The 13,903-nt window shown below is 51.7% G+C and overlaps 3 protein-coding genes across 5 annotated transcripts; 2 read left to right on the forward strand and 1 right to left on the reverse strand.

The window, feature by feature from the left end:
• Positions 1 to 3,661: 3,661 nt before the first annotated feature.
• lys-5 (lysine-5) lies at positions 3,662 to 6,775 on the reverse strand. 3 transcript variants are annotated; one of them, XM_011396651.1, is made up of 10 exons: positions 6,672 to 6,775; positions 6,222 to 6,580; positions 5,921 to 6,131; positions 5,742 to 5,832; positions 5,628 to 5,679; positions 5,500 to 5,507; positions 5,333 to 5,433; positions 5,063 to 5,261; positions 4,192 to 4,831; positions 3,662 to 4,126 (listed from the first exon to the last, which is right to left on the reverse strand). In XM_011396651.1, the coding sequence occupies exons 3-10, from the start codon at positions 5,972 to 5,974 to the stop codon at positions 3,994 to 3,996; spliced, it is 1,278 nt and encodes a 425-aa protein (XP_011394953.1). In that variant the 5' UTR covers positions 5,975 to 6,131; positions 6,222 to 6,580; positions 6,672 to 6,775; the 3' UTR covers positions 3,662 to 3,993. The 3 variants fall into 3 exon arrangements, with proteins under 3 accessions (XP_011394953.1, XP_011394954.1, XP_011394955.1); XM_011396652.1 differs by lacking the exon at positions 6,672 to 6,775 and having other exon boundaries at positions 5,921 to 6,229; XM_011396653.1 differs by lacking the exons at positions 6,222 to 6,580; positions 6,672 to 6,775 and having other exon boundaries at positions 5,333 to 5,507; positions 5,921 to 6,017.
• A 1,765-nt stretch (positions 6,776 to 8,540) lies between these two features.
• On the forward strand, positions 8,541 to 9,810 carry NCU05525 (DUF833 domain-containing protein; the record flags this gene model as incomplete). The annotated part of the gene is made up of 1 exon (XM_955394.2): positions 8,541 to 9,810. One exon carries the CDS (start codon positions 8,541 to 8,543, stop codon positions 9,657 to 9,659), a length of 1,119 nt encoding a protein of 372 aa, XP_960487.1. The 3' UTR covers positions 9,660 to 9,810.
• Positions 9,811 to 10,786: 976 nt separating this feature from the next.
• On the forward strand, positions 10,787 to 13,895 carry NCU05524 (hypothetical protein; the record flags this gene model as incomplete). The annotated part of the gene is made up of 3 exons (XM_955393.3): positions 10,787 to 11,699; positions 11,761 to 11,776; positions 11,988 to 13,895. The coding sequence occupies 3 exons, from the start codon at positions 10,787 to 10,789 to the stop codon at positions 13,501 to 13,503; spliced, it is 2,445 nt and encodes an 814-aa protein (XP_960486.3). The 3' UTR covers positions 13,504 to 13,895.
• Positions 13,896 to 13,903: the final 8 nt, after the last annotated feature.

Here is a 13,903-nt window from a genome sequence, read left to right on the forward strand (position 1 = left end):
CGAACGATGTCCAAGATGTCGGCCCTATGACGACAGTTGCATCGACGGTGTTAAGCTAGTGGTGGGGACAGCGTAGGGATCTATGTATCTTACTTTGGGGCTCTGTGACTGGTCGCTTTCTCACTGGCATGCCCCGCTTCGGCAACTTGTGAGGGATGCTGCCACTGTTTCAAAATGCCGTTACGAGAGTGTCAGTTAGACCAGGTCGTCGATGTTGGGCTGAAAAGAGTGGAAGATTTATGGCTTGGGAAGTTTGCAGTTGACATATTGCCGTGCTGTTATAAGAGGCCGGGGCAGCATGAGATCGTAGGTAGACACACAAAGGTGCCCAGAACACGATGGAATCTTCACCGAAATGTGCCATGTGCCAAGATCATCGCCAGTTCACGATACGACTTCGTTGACTCTCGAAAAGGGTCCTCTCTAGCGCTGAATATGGGGCAAGCTCATGGAAGCAAGGTTGACATTCAGCCAACCAGACTATTCCGATATGGAGAGGTTTCAAGCGCATCAGGCGTTCAGGGCCCTTGACAAGGGAAATTTGGAGCCTTACGACGCAACCATCCGCGTGTGTTCGGCTGTCACGCACACAAAGTCTTTGCTGCTTGAGTGTGGAGAGGATCAAGTGAGGAGAAACACAATGCGGATTGTCCGGGTTGCTGCATTGCTCAGCATCAACCTTATTTTCTGCCCTGGTTATGAATCACGGGCAAGGTAGGGTAAATGTACTTGGTGTTACCGCTGCGGTCAATAGTTGCTGTTAGTGCGAGCGTTTGTCCTGAGTGATGATCGTTAACATTTATTATCACTTTTACTGCATCCCGATGCCGGACAGGGAGCATCCATGCCGCCGCTCTTACAAAGAACTACCTCTCGCTCCTATCACTCATCAATAAGTTCCGGAAAATTCGCAAGCACAGCATATGTCGTTTACCTTATGAATGAGGGGATTCCGGGATTGCACAGAATGTCTCACTCTGAATCAGGCATATCCGACCCTTGAGCAGCAGCTCGGCGCTCGGCTAACAGGCAAAATACCACCACTGGCAGCAAAAGCCAAAGACACCTCGACGCGAATGTGGACCGGATTTTTTTCCCTCTTCCAAACCTGCAATCGGTTTTGGGTTTATTTTTAATTTTTATCTTTTTTTTTCTTTGGCTCCATCTTCATTTCCATGTTCATCATTCTTTTCTCCAACGAAAGCTCATCGTCTGTTACAAACAGCTTTAGGTTGCCTGGGTAGTCCTGTCCCCGCTTGTCGGGCCAGCCAGGTGAGGAAATTTAGTTCAGAAGATTATAGCTAGTGTACTAGGGCTAGCTCACCTACAGTATGTACAATGACGTCGTTATCATTCGTTGGCTTCCTTTTTTTCTCTCTTTTTTTTTCAGTTTACTAGCCCAATGCCAGACCACACGACCACCAGACAACTGCCGTAGGGTTTTGGCATCACGAGAACTTGGTGGTAGCCATTGCCCAACCACAACCACAGAGCAAAATAAGAAGTTGGTGATGTTGTATGCAAACAAAACACAAGGTTGAACCCTGACTTCGAGAATGGCCTCTTTTTGTGACCTGAAAGCGCAAAGGGTCTGCCGGGTGCCTTACAAACTTACTACAAATCGGTGTCTCGATCTTGTTGCACTTGCGCTTGCACGACTGCACTGCCTTGTGAGGCTTTTGTCAACCGTTCCCACACTCAAACGCCTGTGCAGTCTTGGCGGACGTGTGCGTGTACACACACACACAACTTTTTGGCAAAATGGACTATTGAAACGAAAGACGAAGATGAAGAAATTCAATTATCCTATAGAAAAAACTTGTCTCTTGATAATCTTAAGTACACTAACTTTGAATTTCAAGTCAATTTTCTTTTATCTCTTCGCTTAATAGAAATATAAGCAAATGAAATCTCATCGATGGTCCGTTTTGCCAAAAAGTTGTGTGTGTGTGTACACGCACACGTCCGCCAAGACTGCACAGGCGTTTGAGTGTGGGAACGAAATCGTGAGGAAGTATCAAGGGGGATTATTTTACATATCTTTTCATGATCGGGACTTCACTTTTTTTTTCTTTTTCGAAAATGAATTTCATCAGTTGGCTCACTCTGCTGTGTGAGGTGCTCTCGCCATTTTAACCCTACCGTACGGGCACAGCGAAGTGTGGAGTCAAACGGACCCTCCCGCTGTCAGAGTAGCAGATACTAGTCCGGGTAACTGCCGGAGGGCCGGGGTGTCCGGCGCAGGTCCAGATCCGATGGTGTGGGTCTCTAAAGCTCCGCTGATGTTCCGATAGACATATCTTGGCAACCGTACATGACTTGCCGTTACGGGCATCACTTACTTGATGCTCGTTGCTGGTTCTTCAACAACTGTAAGATGTTCAGTAGAAGCAGGTGAGGTACATAGATGCCGTGTTCTTGTAACAGACTGACTAAGGTGCCTAGCCCGAGACACCAAGTTCGTCCTGGAATATTTACACACCTGGCACAAAGCACAACCTTGAGACGCTGTGCTGTTAGTCTGCCTCCAGTCCCACGCGATATGACTGTCGAGCGGACACTGCAAATGCACATGTCTTCCACAAACATTGATCATAACAACTGGTTGTAAGATACCTAGGTAATCATTTCTTGTCCTCAGAACTTGACGTTAAGGACAGCGACACTGACCGAGCTGGGTTGATGGTGTCCCGGCCTCGCCGGCCTACATTTCATGGACTCACAAAGTTAGGTATGGCCTTTCAACCCATAAACAAGGTGCAATGGTGTGCTTCCTCGCTTAAAAAGGCCCTTTCGTGTGTCAAGTTTGACAGCCAAGTATAGACTCCACCACAATCCCAATGAGTCACCGACGCCACGGACTCCATCCCAGCTGGAACGATCTCATCAGGGTACCTGTTCCAGAACCCCACCTCCTCGGTCTATCCACTCGCGAGGTATGTAGGTTGCGCTAGAGTCGCCCAGGTAGGTGAAGGGATTTCGGAATTTCCACCTTGTCAAGCCTAGAGGTACCCAGAGCGACAGTGCCATGTGGATGTGCATATAAAGTAGCACAGTGTAGTGTCTCGAAGGTCGTTCTGGTGGCCGATGGACGGTAGCCCGGAACGGTGGAGTTGCGCATATCAACGGCCTTGACTAGGTAGCCTAGCCGCGGTGCCCGCGGGTGACTACGGTAAGGCCGTTAAGCGAGCAGCGTGAGAGGGGACATCGTTCGAGTCTCGAATCACCGGTGTCGATTATTCACCTCATGCACCCTGTGCGCCTACAACATACCAGGGGGTCCGTACCTGGGCGTCGGGTCTCTTGGTGGAGTCCTCCGCATGTTCCTCACTTGTCTTCTTGCCTAGTCCAGAGCAGCGGGGGCTTTGTGGGCGGCCCTACCCGTGATATCTGTCGCTGGTGTTGCAATCCGTGCCAGTTCCTCATCCGAGTCCCGGGCCGCTGTGTCGGGACTGGACTAAGAGCGGGCAGATCCGGCTCCTTTGTGGTCCCTTTGGAATACCCAACCAGGGGGGCCAGCTGTCGACTTCTTGGAAGACTCTTACAAGATTGACCACTCAACGTCACCTAGTTGGAGTTGCTGGATCCCCAGTCTCGCCTACCCATCCAAATCCAGCGAAGCACTAGTCACGTTGGGCACTGAAACTTGTAAAGAACAAAGGTGAAGGACAATCAGGTGACGTTGTTACTTTCGTCTCCCGTTGATTTTGTCTATCTCATGCTCATTTTTCGACGAGCATTCCCCCTGATTAGGAACACAGTCGGCAATATTGGCCTGCTCAGTCATCCCCAGTTAACCCAATCAACCCCCTTTTTGCTCCCCAAACAGGGAGATTATAGTACTCAAAGAACTCCGGTGGATGTGTGAAAAATGACCCCAAACACAAGTAAAAAGAAAATCGTCATGATGCCCGCATCTCTCCTCGTAAAAATCCTGGTATATTCCCCTTCATGCTAAAGGACAACTCCGTTGGTCGAACGCTCTGCTTCCGCTTAGTTCTCGACAACAGCGGGAGGCTGGACCTTGTTCTGCTCGTGAAGACCGAGGTGGAAAGTACGGATGATCGAATCGGCGTCGTCGATGGCGATTGGGCGCACGTCGGCAAGGGCCTTGATCTTGGCGGTACTGTTAAAGTCACTGTCAGTTTTCAAATCCCAGAAAATCGGCCGGGATCAAGTTATCGCGCTTACCATTCCTTGACCTGGTCGTCGGTCATCTCGAGACCAAGCTGGCCGACACGGGTCTTGACGGCGTTCCAGCCAGTCAAGCGCGAAGCGAAGTGGACGTAGCGGGTGAGACCGAAGTCGGCAGGGTTGAGAATTTCATAGGTGCTGGGGTTGTTGAGGATGGCCTTGGCGTGGATGCCAGCCTTGTGGGTGAAGGCGCAGAAACCAGTGATGGGGTTGTTGAAGGGGGTGTTGATCTCAACAGCCTCGGCAACCAAATCCTCGAGCTCCTTGAGCTTGTGGAGCTTGTACTTGCTCTTGACGTAGTCGGGGCTGGTAACGATCATGCGAGCCATCAAGCCACCGAGAGGGGTGATACCGTTACGCTCGCCGATACCGAGAACGGAGGTGTCGATGTGGGTGGCACCAGCCTCGAGAGCACAGTAGGCGTTGGCAATGGCGCAGCCAGTGTCGTCGTGGAAGTGGGTCTCGATATCGCACGAAACGACGCCGCGAAGGGTACGGACGAGGTCATAGACCTGGCGGGGAGAAGCGCAGCCGACGGTATCGGCGATACCGACACGGTGGACGCCGACCTTGTCAACAGCGCGGTAAAGGGAAAGGAGATCGACGAGATCGGAGCGGAAGGAATCCTCGGAGGAGACTGCGCATGTTAGCGTGCCATTCCAACTAGGATAGTATTGGAGCAACAATCGGGAGACGTCAATAGTCGCCGTGTCCGGATAGCACGGAGGCGTTGACACCGTGCGCAAGCGGACCTTCCATGCCGAAAGAAATAGCCGATTTCGGGATCAAATGCTGTCTCGGCCGAAACCGCTGGTGGAGGCAAGGGGGTGTTTGGGGCTGTATGCGAAACGGGGCATGTAAAACTTACAGCGAACCTCAAGTCCCTTGGACTTGACATACTCAATAACCTCAACGGCGGTCTTCTCAATGTAAGCCATATCCTTGCCGTGGCTGTGCTCGCGGAGGAAGCTGGAAGTGCCAATGACGACATCGAGGCCGTCGACACCCGTCTCAACAGCGAGCTGGGCATCGCGCATATCGCAGCGGACGTGAGTCAAGATCTTGGCCTATGTGTGGAAAACTGGGTTAGCCGAGGGTCCTTGTGAGCTTCCGAACCGACAATGTCATCGAGACGTACCTTGAGGCCGAGCTTGCAGATGGCCTCGCAATCTCTCCGAGACTGCTCCGAAGCAGCAGGAGAGGTCAACTCGATGTAATCGACGCCAAAGTCGTCAAGGGCTGTGTCCGATTACCGGGGTCAGTTGTCTGTAAATGGAAAAGAAGCGGGGCGCTTGGCATGGTTACCCTTGGCACTAAACGAATGGAAAGTCAGCATGAGATCGGATTTTCAAAGCTCGGTGGTTCCGGGTTCGGGGGCTGCGGAAGCGAAGAAAAACCAATTGGGTATGTAACTGGGAGTGGGAATGACTAACATCTTGATCTTGGTCTCGGTGTCGAAGTAGGCGTTGGCGAATTGCTCACCCTCTGGCTCTGAAGTCAGCGGAATGAAGTCGAAAAGGCAGTCTGTTTGTTGTGCTTGTACGAACCGCGAAGAGTGGACTCGATAATCTTGAAGCTGCCGACATTGGAGAGGAAGTCGCCGACGGGCTGGTAGGGGTTGGAGCGGAAGTTGGCGGGCTGTAACCGTAGGTAGCAGTTAGCATTTTGGGCAGCCCAGAATTCGGGGACGGTTGGATGGATTGTTGGGAAGTCGTGGTCGACGTACGTTCACGCCATTGGAGGCGCCATTGGTGCCGTTGGGAGCATCGGTTCCGCACATGTTGTCTGGTCTGTAGATGACAAGGAGGGAGACTGAGGAGGACTGTGTTGGCAAAATTGAAAGGAGGAAGAATTGAGAAATGCGGATGGCTTCCCGATGTCGCTGATATAGCTGTGGTTTTAAACTTTTCGCGGACCCTTGCGGCTGCACGACAGCACTAGATTCATATGAGTCAATAAGAGATTTTTTTGGTCAGGGCCATCCGGCAAAGGCCACTACTACGACGGAGTACCGGTCTGGTACATACCAGGTATGGCCCCCCAACCCCGCAGTGGCACAAAAGACAGCGGCGGCCAAATCTTGGTGTAAACGAGTCCTGAATCCTGACCGCCCGAATAGGAATCGGCTCTTGTGATTGGCGTACTTCTTTGAGACGGCGAGGGCTCATCACGTCACACATCAGAACTCCCGTTTTGTTGCTCCGCTGGCTGGAGCGATCAACCAGTGGGAGACACCCCCGAATCCACATACACTACGTACAAAGCCCATTTCGAGACGCAGAGGGAACCGCAGCAACAACGCGTGCAGACGTGTCGGTTCAAGCCACATAAGCGTGGTCGGATATACTGTGTAGTGCTCGCACATTCAGCCAATTCGCCTTTGACACTGCAGTCCATCAATGTTAGAGCACTGACAACCCCATATTCAGTTTGGTGGCTACATTTAATCCCAAGTTTTGCCGGTAAGAGAGCGTTACCTGGATGCTACGGCTGCCGACTGTGGACTTCCCGTATTACGGACTTAAGTGTAGAAGAAGGGCTTGGCGTTTCGGACAGCATCTCGTTACTTCGGTTGAGCTGGCTCCGAAACTCGCAATAGTCAATTGGAAAGCAGAATCGAGCAGGTCGTCATTGTCTCCAGCGACTTGGACTGGTCTTCGACTTGCACGACGGGACAGTCCCAGAGCTCAATCAGGGGCAGAGCAAGGGCATTGGTCAGCACACGCTGCGAGGCACACAGAAGAGTCACACTTGCCGTCCTTCGTAGCATTTTGTGGGAGTGCGTTCAGGTCCACAAACAAATTCTACGCTGGCAGTCCGCACCGGGACCGGGCTGTCCCCAGCAAACATTCACCCCACATTCTTCTCGGCAGTTTACTGGCTGGTCGTGTCTGCTGATTCGTGCTCTAAGCCAACTGCCAAGACGACGCCACTGAAGGTAGGAGGACCTGGACTGCCTACGAAAGAGGGGTTGGCACCTGGCAAAAGCCAACTGCGCTGTTACGTTCAGTCGCCATGTCCGTGGCTCGTGCTGCCGCTGAATGAAGGAATTGACTGATCCCCTTGGCTTGGATCCGTCGAGACCGTCGTGCGGCGCCGTCCACAAGCAGGGGATTCTCCAGCGGGGAAGTTTCCGTTCGTTGGACTCATTCAGTTTGTCAAATATTCACCAACAGACAACAGTCAGTTCCTTCAACTTGGGGGTCACGGTGTCACGCAAGGTGATGACCGCCTCTTTGCCTTTTTCCCTCCAGGTCAAGTAATGCTTAATGAATGACACATATCGTAGTTCTTGCGGCGAGTGCTCACCAGCATATGAGGAGACCGTGACAGCTCCTGTTCCAAGATCTGGGAATTGGGGATCCATAACAGAGATGACTCCGACCAGGAACCGTCCAGTTTGCGCGGCTCCATGGTATCACCTCTCAAGATCCCTTCGTGACTTTACTCACGGTACTGTAAGTCAGAGGTCTTCATTCCAGGGTTTCTACCAATGTTCATGAAGTGTTCCAATATCCTACCTGCCTCCCCATCCTTCTTGCCATTCGCCGCTCCCATATCTCACCGTTGGGACATCCGTCGGCCAAATCCTACGAATGGCATAGATACTAGAATACTGCGCCGTATGTCAGTACTCTTCCCCATTCAGAAAGCTGCAACCATTCCCCAAACACCAAGATCAAGATGATCTTGATCATGTACATGCGGAAACGGGCAAACCGAGGTTAGACTTTGGCAGCCGCATGAAGTGCATGATGTATTTGGTGGCCTGACTCCAGCATGTCATCATCATTGGCCGTTTGACAGGCCATCACTAATGCCCAGACCCAGATCATCCAGAATGATATCGTCCACCTTTTCCAATGAAAATATAGGGTCGTAGTATAGAGCACTGCCCTTTTGCACTTCGTTCAGAGTATCTTCTGACCTGCCGTTGTTGCTGTTATCGGTTTGCCACCAGGCGTCGCCTACACTAGATTGACATCTGGTGGCTCGGCCTGGGAAGAATTTAAATTAGGTCCATCAACCAAAACGATTGACCACAACCACCAAGGTTGGTCATGTTGCTCGGTGTCTCCAACCGTGCCCCTAAATATTTCTAGGTCATCCATAAATACACCAGACCAGGCCGACCACATTTTTGGTCAAGTGTTCCCAGTCACTTTTGAAAGGCATAACCTTGTACATTCGTCCGAAATCGAATATCCCAACATTCGTCATCGTCCGGGAGCTGACCCAGCAACCCAGCTATAGCTCGCTTTGAGTCAGCCCATCTCAACCTTAAAGGAAGATTCCGAGAAAGCAACCGATCTTATCGAAACGTCCCAAAACAAATCCCGGCAAAAATGTGCATCGTTCTGCTAACGACTGCGCACCCAAAATACGCGCTCATTGTTATTGACAATCGAGATGAATACATCCTTCGGCCAACTAGCAAACCTCACTGGTGGACAGCACTGTCAGAATCGCCCTCTACCGACAAGCATGAGTACGACTGCCGAAAAGTCGAGGTCATTTCCAGCCGGGATTTGGCACGAGCTGAGCATGGAACATGGCTCGGCATGACCAAGGGCGGCCACATCGCTGTGCTTACGAACTACCGCGAAACCGACACTCACGACTCTGCACATCCCATAGCGGGAAAGCGTAGCCGTGGAGGTATGGTGACCGCCTGGCTAGCGGCGCATCCCGATGAGCCGGTGCAGGACTTTGTCAGCCGGATGGTTGGGAGCGGCGAGGCCAAGGATATTGGCGGGTTCTCCCTCGTTTGCGGCAAGCTTCGAAAGAAGAAAGCCGAGAAGGCCATCGAGCCCCTGGCCATCATCTCCAACAGAGCCGATCATATCGATAGAGTGCCATGGATCTGCGGAGACCGGGACCGCACATACGGTCTCAGCAATGCCATCTTCCTTGACCCAAGCGAGGAGGTTGACGAGTCAACCTGGCCCAAGGTCCGGGACGGAAGGGAAAAGCTGAAGCAAGTCATCGAAGCTACCTCAAGTGACGACGTCAGTGAGGATGTGCTAGTAGAAGAACTCTACAAGGTCCTGGATACCACCAACTTCCCTGTGGACCGCTGTATCGATCTCGAGGAGGGCATTCCGCTGCTCAAGAATTCCATCTTTATCCCCGCTTTTGGCGGCAAGCAGCATCAAGCGGAGATGGAGGCAGCCCGTCAACGGGGGACAATCAAGGAAAAGGGTCCTCACGACTGTGCTTCAGAGGTATTGACAACGGTCAACCGCCCAGACAACCAACCGTACGGCTTCCAAACTGGTCTCTACGGCACGCAGCGGCAGACCATCATCCTCGTGGATTGGGATGGAAATGTCACGTACAGGGAACGCGCATTGTTCGATGCCCATGGCAACCCTATCCCTCGAGGCGCCGGGGACGAAACGTTCAAATTCAAGATTGAAGGGTGGGAAGAAGCAGCGGATGGCGAGCCAGAGATCAGGAGTTAGGCGCAAGCGTTTGTTATAGTCCAATATCCAGGAGGGGAAGTTTCTATCAGCAATGAGGGGTGGTGTTTCTTTCGATATCATGGTCACTGGATTTGAATAGCGATCGTTCAGTTGCATTATGGTTGGAAGAATTGGATTTCGTGTTACTCTGCGTGGCTCTCACCAGCCTTCATTTCTGTCTGGACCCTTTGTTGGAATATCGATGGGTTCAACGCCTATCCCAGTCCTGATCTTCTGCTCCTTCGTTGCGGTTTCTTTTGTTTTGAATTTCTCACCGGGCGAACCATGACGGCTGTGTGTGCGACACTGGAAGGGAAGGCACAACACGCAAACACCAAACTGCAACTGAACTCAGGAAGCGATTTCGCTCTTGCTCCTGCCAAAAACTCTTCACGGATAAGATACCTTACGCTTCCCATACATAACTCGAGCTCGTCTGAGGTGGAAAGCCCAGGTATACTGACCGTGCCTTCCCTTTGATTTTATATATCTGGTCACATAGCTTCTTTCATCCCAAGCAAGAATTGGATTCCAGCCCAGACTCCAGAATTCCAGGTTTGCGCGCACCTTATCGCTGCCGTCAGGTCATGGCGCGTCATCTACAATTCCGTCAGGTACAGGGCAGCTATTACCCTTCACTGCCACCGGCCTCGACTCCCTCGAGGTTTTGAGTTGACTTCCATTTTTTCACCCTCTGTCTCCGCCGTTTACCCTTCCTTCCCCCGCTTTCTTGCACGACAGGCTCGCGACTATCCTGCAGCTTTCCATTCCCCTCCTCACCAACAACCACTCTGCACCCACAATCTTTGCTTCACGACTTCGAGGTCGATCGCGGTTCGTACCTGTACTGATCTGGATATCCTTGCTGTCTAAGCACCAAAGAAGGTACGTTCTACACAAGGAGCGAGTTTTAACTCGACCCCTCCCTTGTCCCGGACTGGGATAATTTCGTCTCCCTTGGTCCGTCGTCGCTCTTGTTCTCGAGTGTCAACCTGAACGAAACTTGATCACCTTGTCTGGATCTTCCTTTCAAACTTCACTTTGACAATACAGTACTTAACGTCAAGGGATTGCAGAAGAGTTGCGGTTCACGTTCTGGTCAGTTCTCCATTGCTAACCTGGCCGTCATGAGCAGGAGATTATCCTCAAGCACTGGGGAGACAGAGTCTAGCACCCCACTGCCCTACGCTTCACCCCTCCTCACGTCGCCTTGGAAGGCGAGCACTCGTTTCGAGGAGTCAGACAACGAAGAATCAGACGGCACGGAGCTAGTTCTCTTGGGTCATAACAACTGCTCGCGCTTTCCAGCAAAAGGCGCGGTCAAAGTCGAAACCCCCAAGGCGCAAGCAGACACTTACTCTGCCTGGTCTTCAATTAACCCCCCACCCGACTTCGAGACCATATTGAACGCTCGCGGTGAAGCATATCGCAATTTGCCAAAGCTGAAGGGACTGCCCTTGTCAACATCAGGTTCCCCCAACCATTTTGTTTCCTTTGCTGCCCAGGCAGACGATTGTTTCGCAAATCTTGAGGGCAGCGAGCTCGCAGAGAAGGACCATCATAGGTCATCAAAGGAACAGGCCGTGCGATACCGCAAAGGATCTCGACCTTCCGTACTAAAGCCCCAAGAAGACAACATCCAAGACAATAGCATTCACAACGACAACGTTCACAGCAACGAAACCTCATTCGTCCAGGTCACTTGGCTCCTACTTCTCACATTCAACGCCGTGGTTAGGGGAACATCTCGTCTTGTGCTCTTCTCAACCTTGGTGCCGCTTTTGTTTGTGAAGCGCACGGGCCTGTTTGTTCTTTGCGCTTTGTTCGAGGTCGTCGGAGTTTGGCTCTTGTTCGCAAGCCAGTGCTACAACATACTGCTCCTCATCGTCAGGAAGTTGACCCTCATAGCAAGGATCCAATGCATCAAGGGCCTTATCTGGGCTCTAAAACTTTTGAAATGGAGCATAACATTCAAAGCAGCGCTCCGAAGAGACGAGGGTCCCGCTGGTCACTCTACAGACCACCCAAAGTTGATCAGCTGTCATCAACAGTAAAGGCTGATATCAGCGACACATCCGGGCTAAATCTCCATGACGGACAGCCACCGAGGACAAAGGGTATGATTCACTCGTCTGACGACGACAGCAACGTGGGATGTACCACACGTATCCCGTCTTTCACAGGCCGGGTGAAGCAACAGAACAATGAGAACAAACCACCCGAGCGGATTCAGGAAGAAAGCACTACTCCAGCATCAACAAAGCAAGGCATTTCTAAATCACGGACTTTCAATGTTTTGTCAAATCTTACCCATACATTCTCCCGCAGTTCGTTACTCAGTCATTCAACGGCAAGTCCCCAGGATCTCCAGAACTCGTCATCAACTGCAACAGCAAAGAGTTCCCGTTCCTCACTATCCTCTCGCTTTGGTAGGAAAGCGATGGACCACGACGTAGGCCCTTCAACCGAAGCTACTGAGCCTACGCCTACATGTGAAGAAGCACCGCCACCGCTTCCGATCAATCCCCGGTTTGTTTCAACGGCAATGCCTTCGGCGTATTGGGCTGGGCGCTTTACGTCTCTCCATGACCGGTTCCACAACGAGATACTAGGACCTCGTAACCTCAATTTGATTATTGAGGCGCATGCATTCCTATCCACGACGTCTAGTGATCTTAACAACTCGACAACCACCCCCTCGCCCCCTGCATCGGCATTCAACAACCCTTCTACCTCCGTATACGCCTCTAGCCGTATCGTGCCCATTCGGGATCTCAGCTTCTACACTCCTGCAATGATGCACCCCAATGCTGACCAACTCGGGCTCAAGACGACTGAGAATAGACACATACCTCACTATATAAGATGCATACCCCATTCAGCCACCACCAATGCTATTATGCAGAGTTCGAGAAAGTCTAGCACCTACGTCAGTGAACGGAACCCTGCAGTATACAAGACAGTGCAGCACGAGGAGACGTACAATCCAAAGGTTCCATCCCCTTCTATGATCCCTACTCGCGTCATCCCCAGGTCCGAATCCTCGAGGATTCTTCCTCGGCGGCCCCTGCCGGAACCTCCCGTATCCGAGTCCTCAAGGGTCCTACCCCGACGGCCCTTGCCAGAAACTTCATTCTCCGAGTCTCCGAGTGACATTCATATTTACCCACAGGAGAGCCAGAATAGCAACAACCCACCGACGAAATACAATAACTGCTCGTCGACAAGCTTCCGAATGAAGAACACCGATCGTCCGAACAGGATTATGAGCGAATCCCGGGCGCAGGCACAAAGGGAGAGGGAAGCCATGCTTCGAAGAGTGACAGTCGCGGATGCGACTGCTCTTACGGATGACGACAACAGATGTCGTCGCGTTTTCGTTCATCTCGAGGCATGCTGTGTCACGGATGAGGCACGCAACTCGCTGTATGCTTGGCAACAGGACTATGCGAGAAGAACCCAGCGAGAGGTGCTGCTTCCAAAGGGTGGTACCATGCATGGTCCACGTGGCTTCAAAAGCAGCGTCTTTGGCAGGAGTTTGTTTGGGAGTCGACGGAGCAGGGGGTCTTTGCCTTCTGGTCCAGGTGGAGGTAGCATCACGACTGGCCTCAATGTGGACCTTGGACAACCTCAAAGTGAGGTCCGGCCCTCGAAGACGGAGCGATCACTGCTCCAGGTGCCAAGGAGAGTGTTTACCCATGGAAAATCAGCCAGTATGAAGGTTGATAGCATGGAGCCGAGCTCGTATGGTCATCGACTTGAGAGACACGGGACGGTTCGCGGAGTTGAAGCAGACAACGAGGTCAGGAAGGAACGGTATCAGCATCGTATGAGCCTTGCGTGAGCATACGTCAACGTTTATTTGCAGATGGTGGATGTTCTTGGCGATGAATGGACGATGGAACGGATTTATGAGCTGTACTATTATTGCATGTGTATTATTGGCTTGAAAGATAGAGCAAGCATTACGGCCTCCTTTTGGAGTGATGGAAGAGACTACAGAACAAGAGCATAGTCATTTCGCTCTAGATATTCATGGTAACAGGCATGGTCGGACTTCTCTATAGAGTATTTTCTCGGTTTCCGACCTCATCTTACCGCTTCACATACCCAGGGTAAGAGGCAAAGGTCCGGCGTTGTAGAGGGCAGTTCTGGCATTCATTGATGCCTTGAACCTCATAATGGTAACGCAAATAAATGGTAGTTAGTCTTGTATTGACATTTCTTTCAATGATCAAACTTTG

This window comes from Neurospora crassa, linkage group VI (genome assembly GCF_000182925.2).
Source record: "Neurospora crassa OR74A linkage group VI, whole genome shotgun sequence".
Lineage (NCBI taxonomy): Eukaryota > Fungi > Ascomycota > Sordariomycetes > Sordariales > Sordariaceae > Neurospora > Neurospora crassa.

What these genes read in the sequence shown, in the direction of transcription:
- lys-5 (XM_011396651.1), bottom strand. Translation starts at nt 5,974, where the DNA reads ATGTGCGGAACCGATGCTCCCAACGGCACCAATGGCGCCTCCAATGGC. An exon ending in GCGCCTCCAATGGCGTGAAC is followed by an intron (nt 5,833 to 5,920) that starts GTACGTCGACCA and finishes CTACGGTTACAG; the next exon opens with CCCGCCAACTTCCGCTCCAA. An exon ending in CAAGGGACTTGAGGTTCGCT is followed by an intron (nt 4,832 to 5,062) that starts GTAAGTTTTACA and finishes TAACATGCGCAG; the next exon opens with TCTCCTCCGAGGATTCCTTC.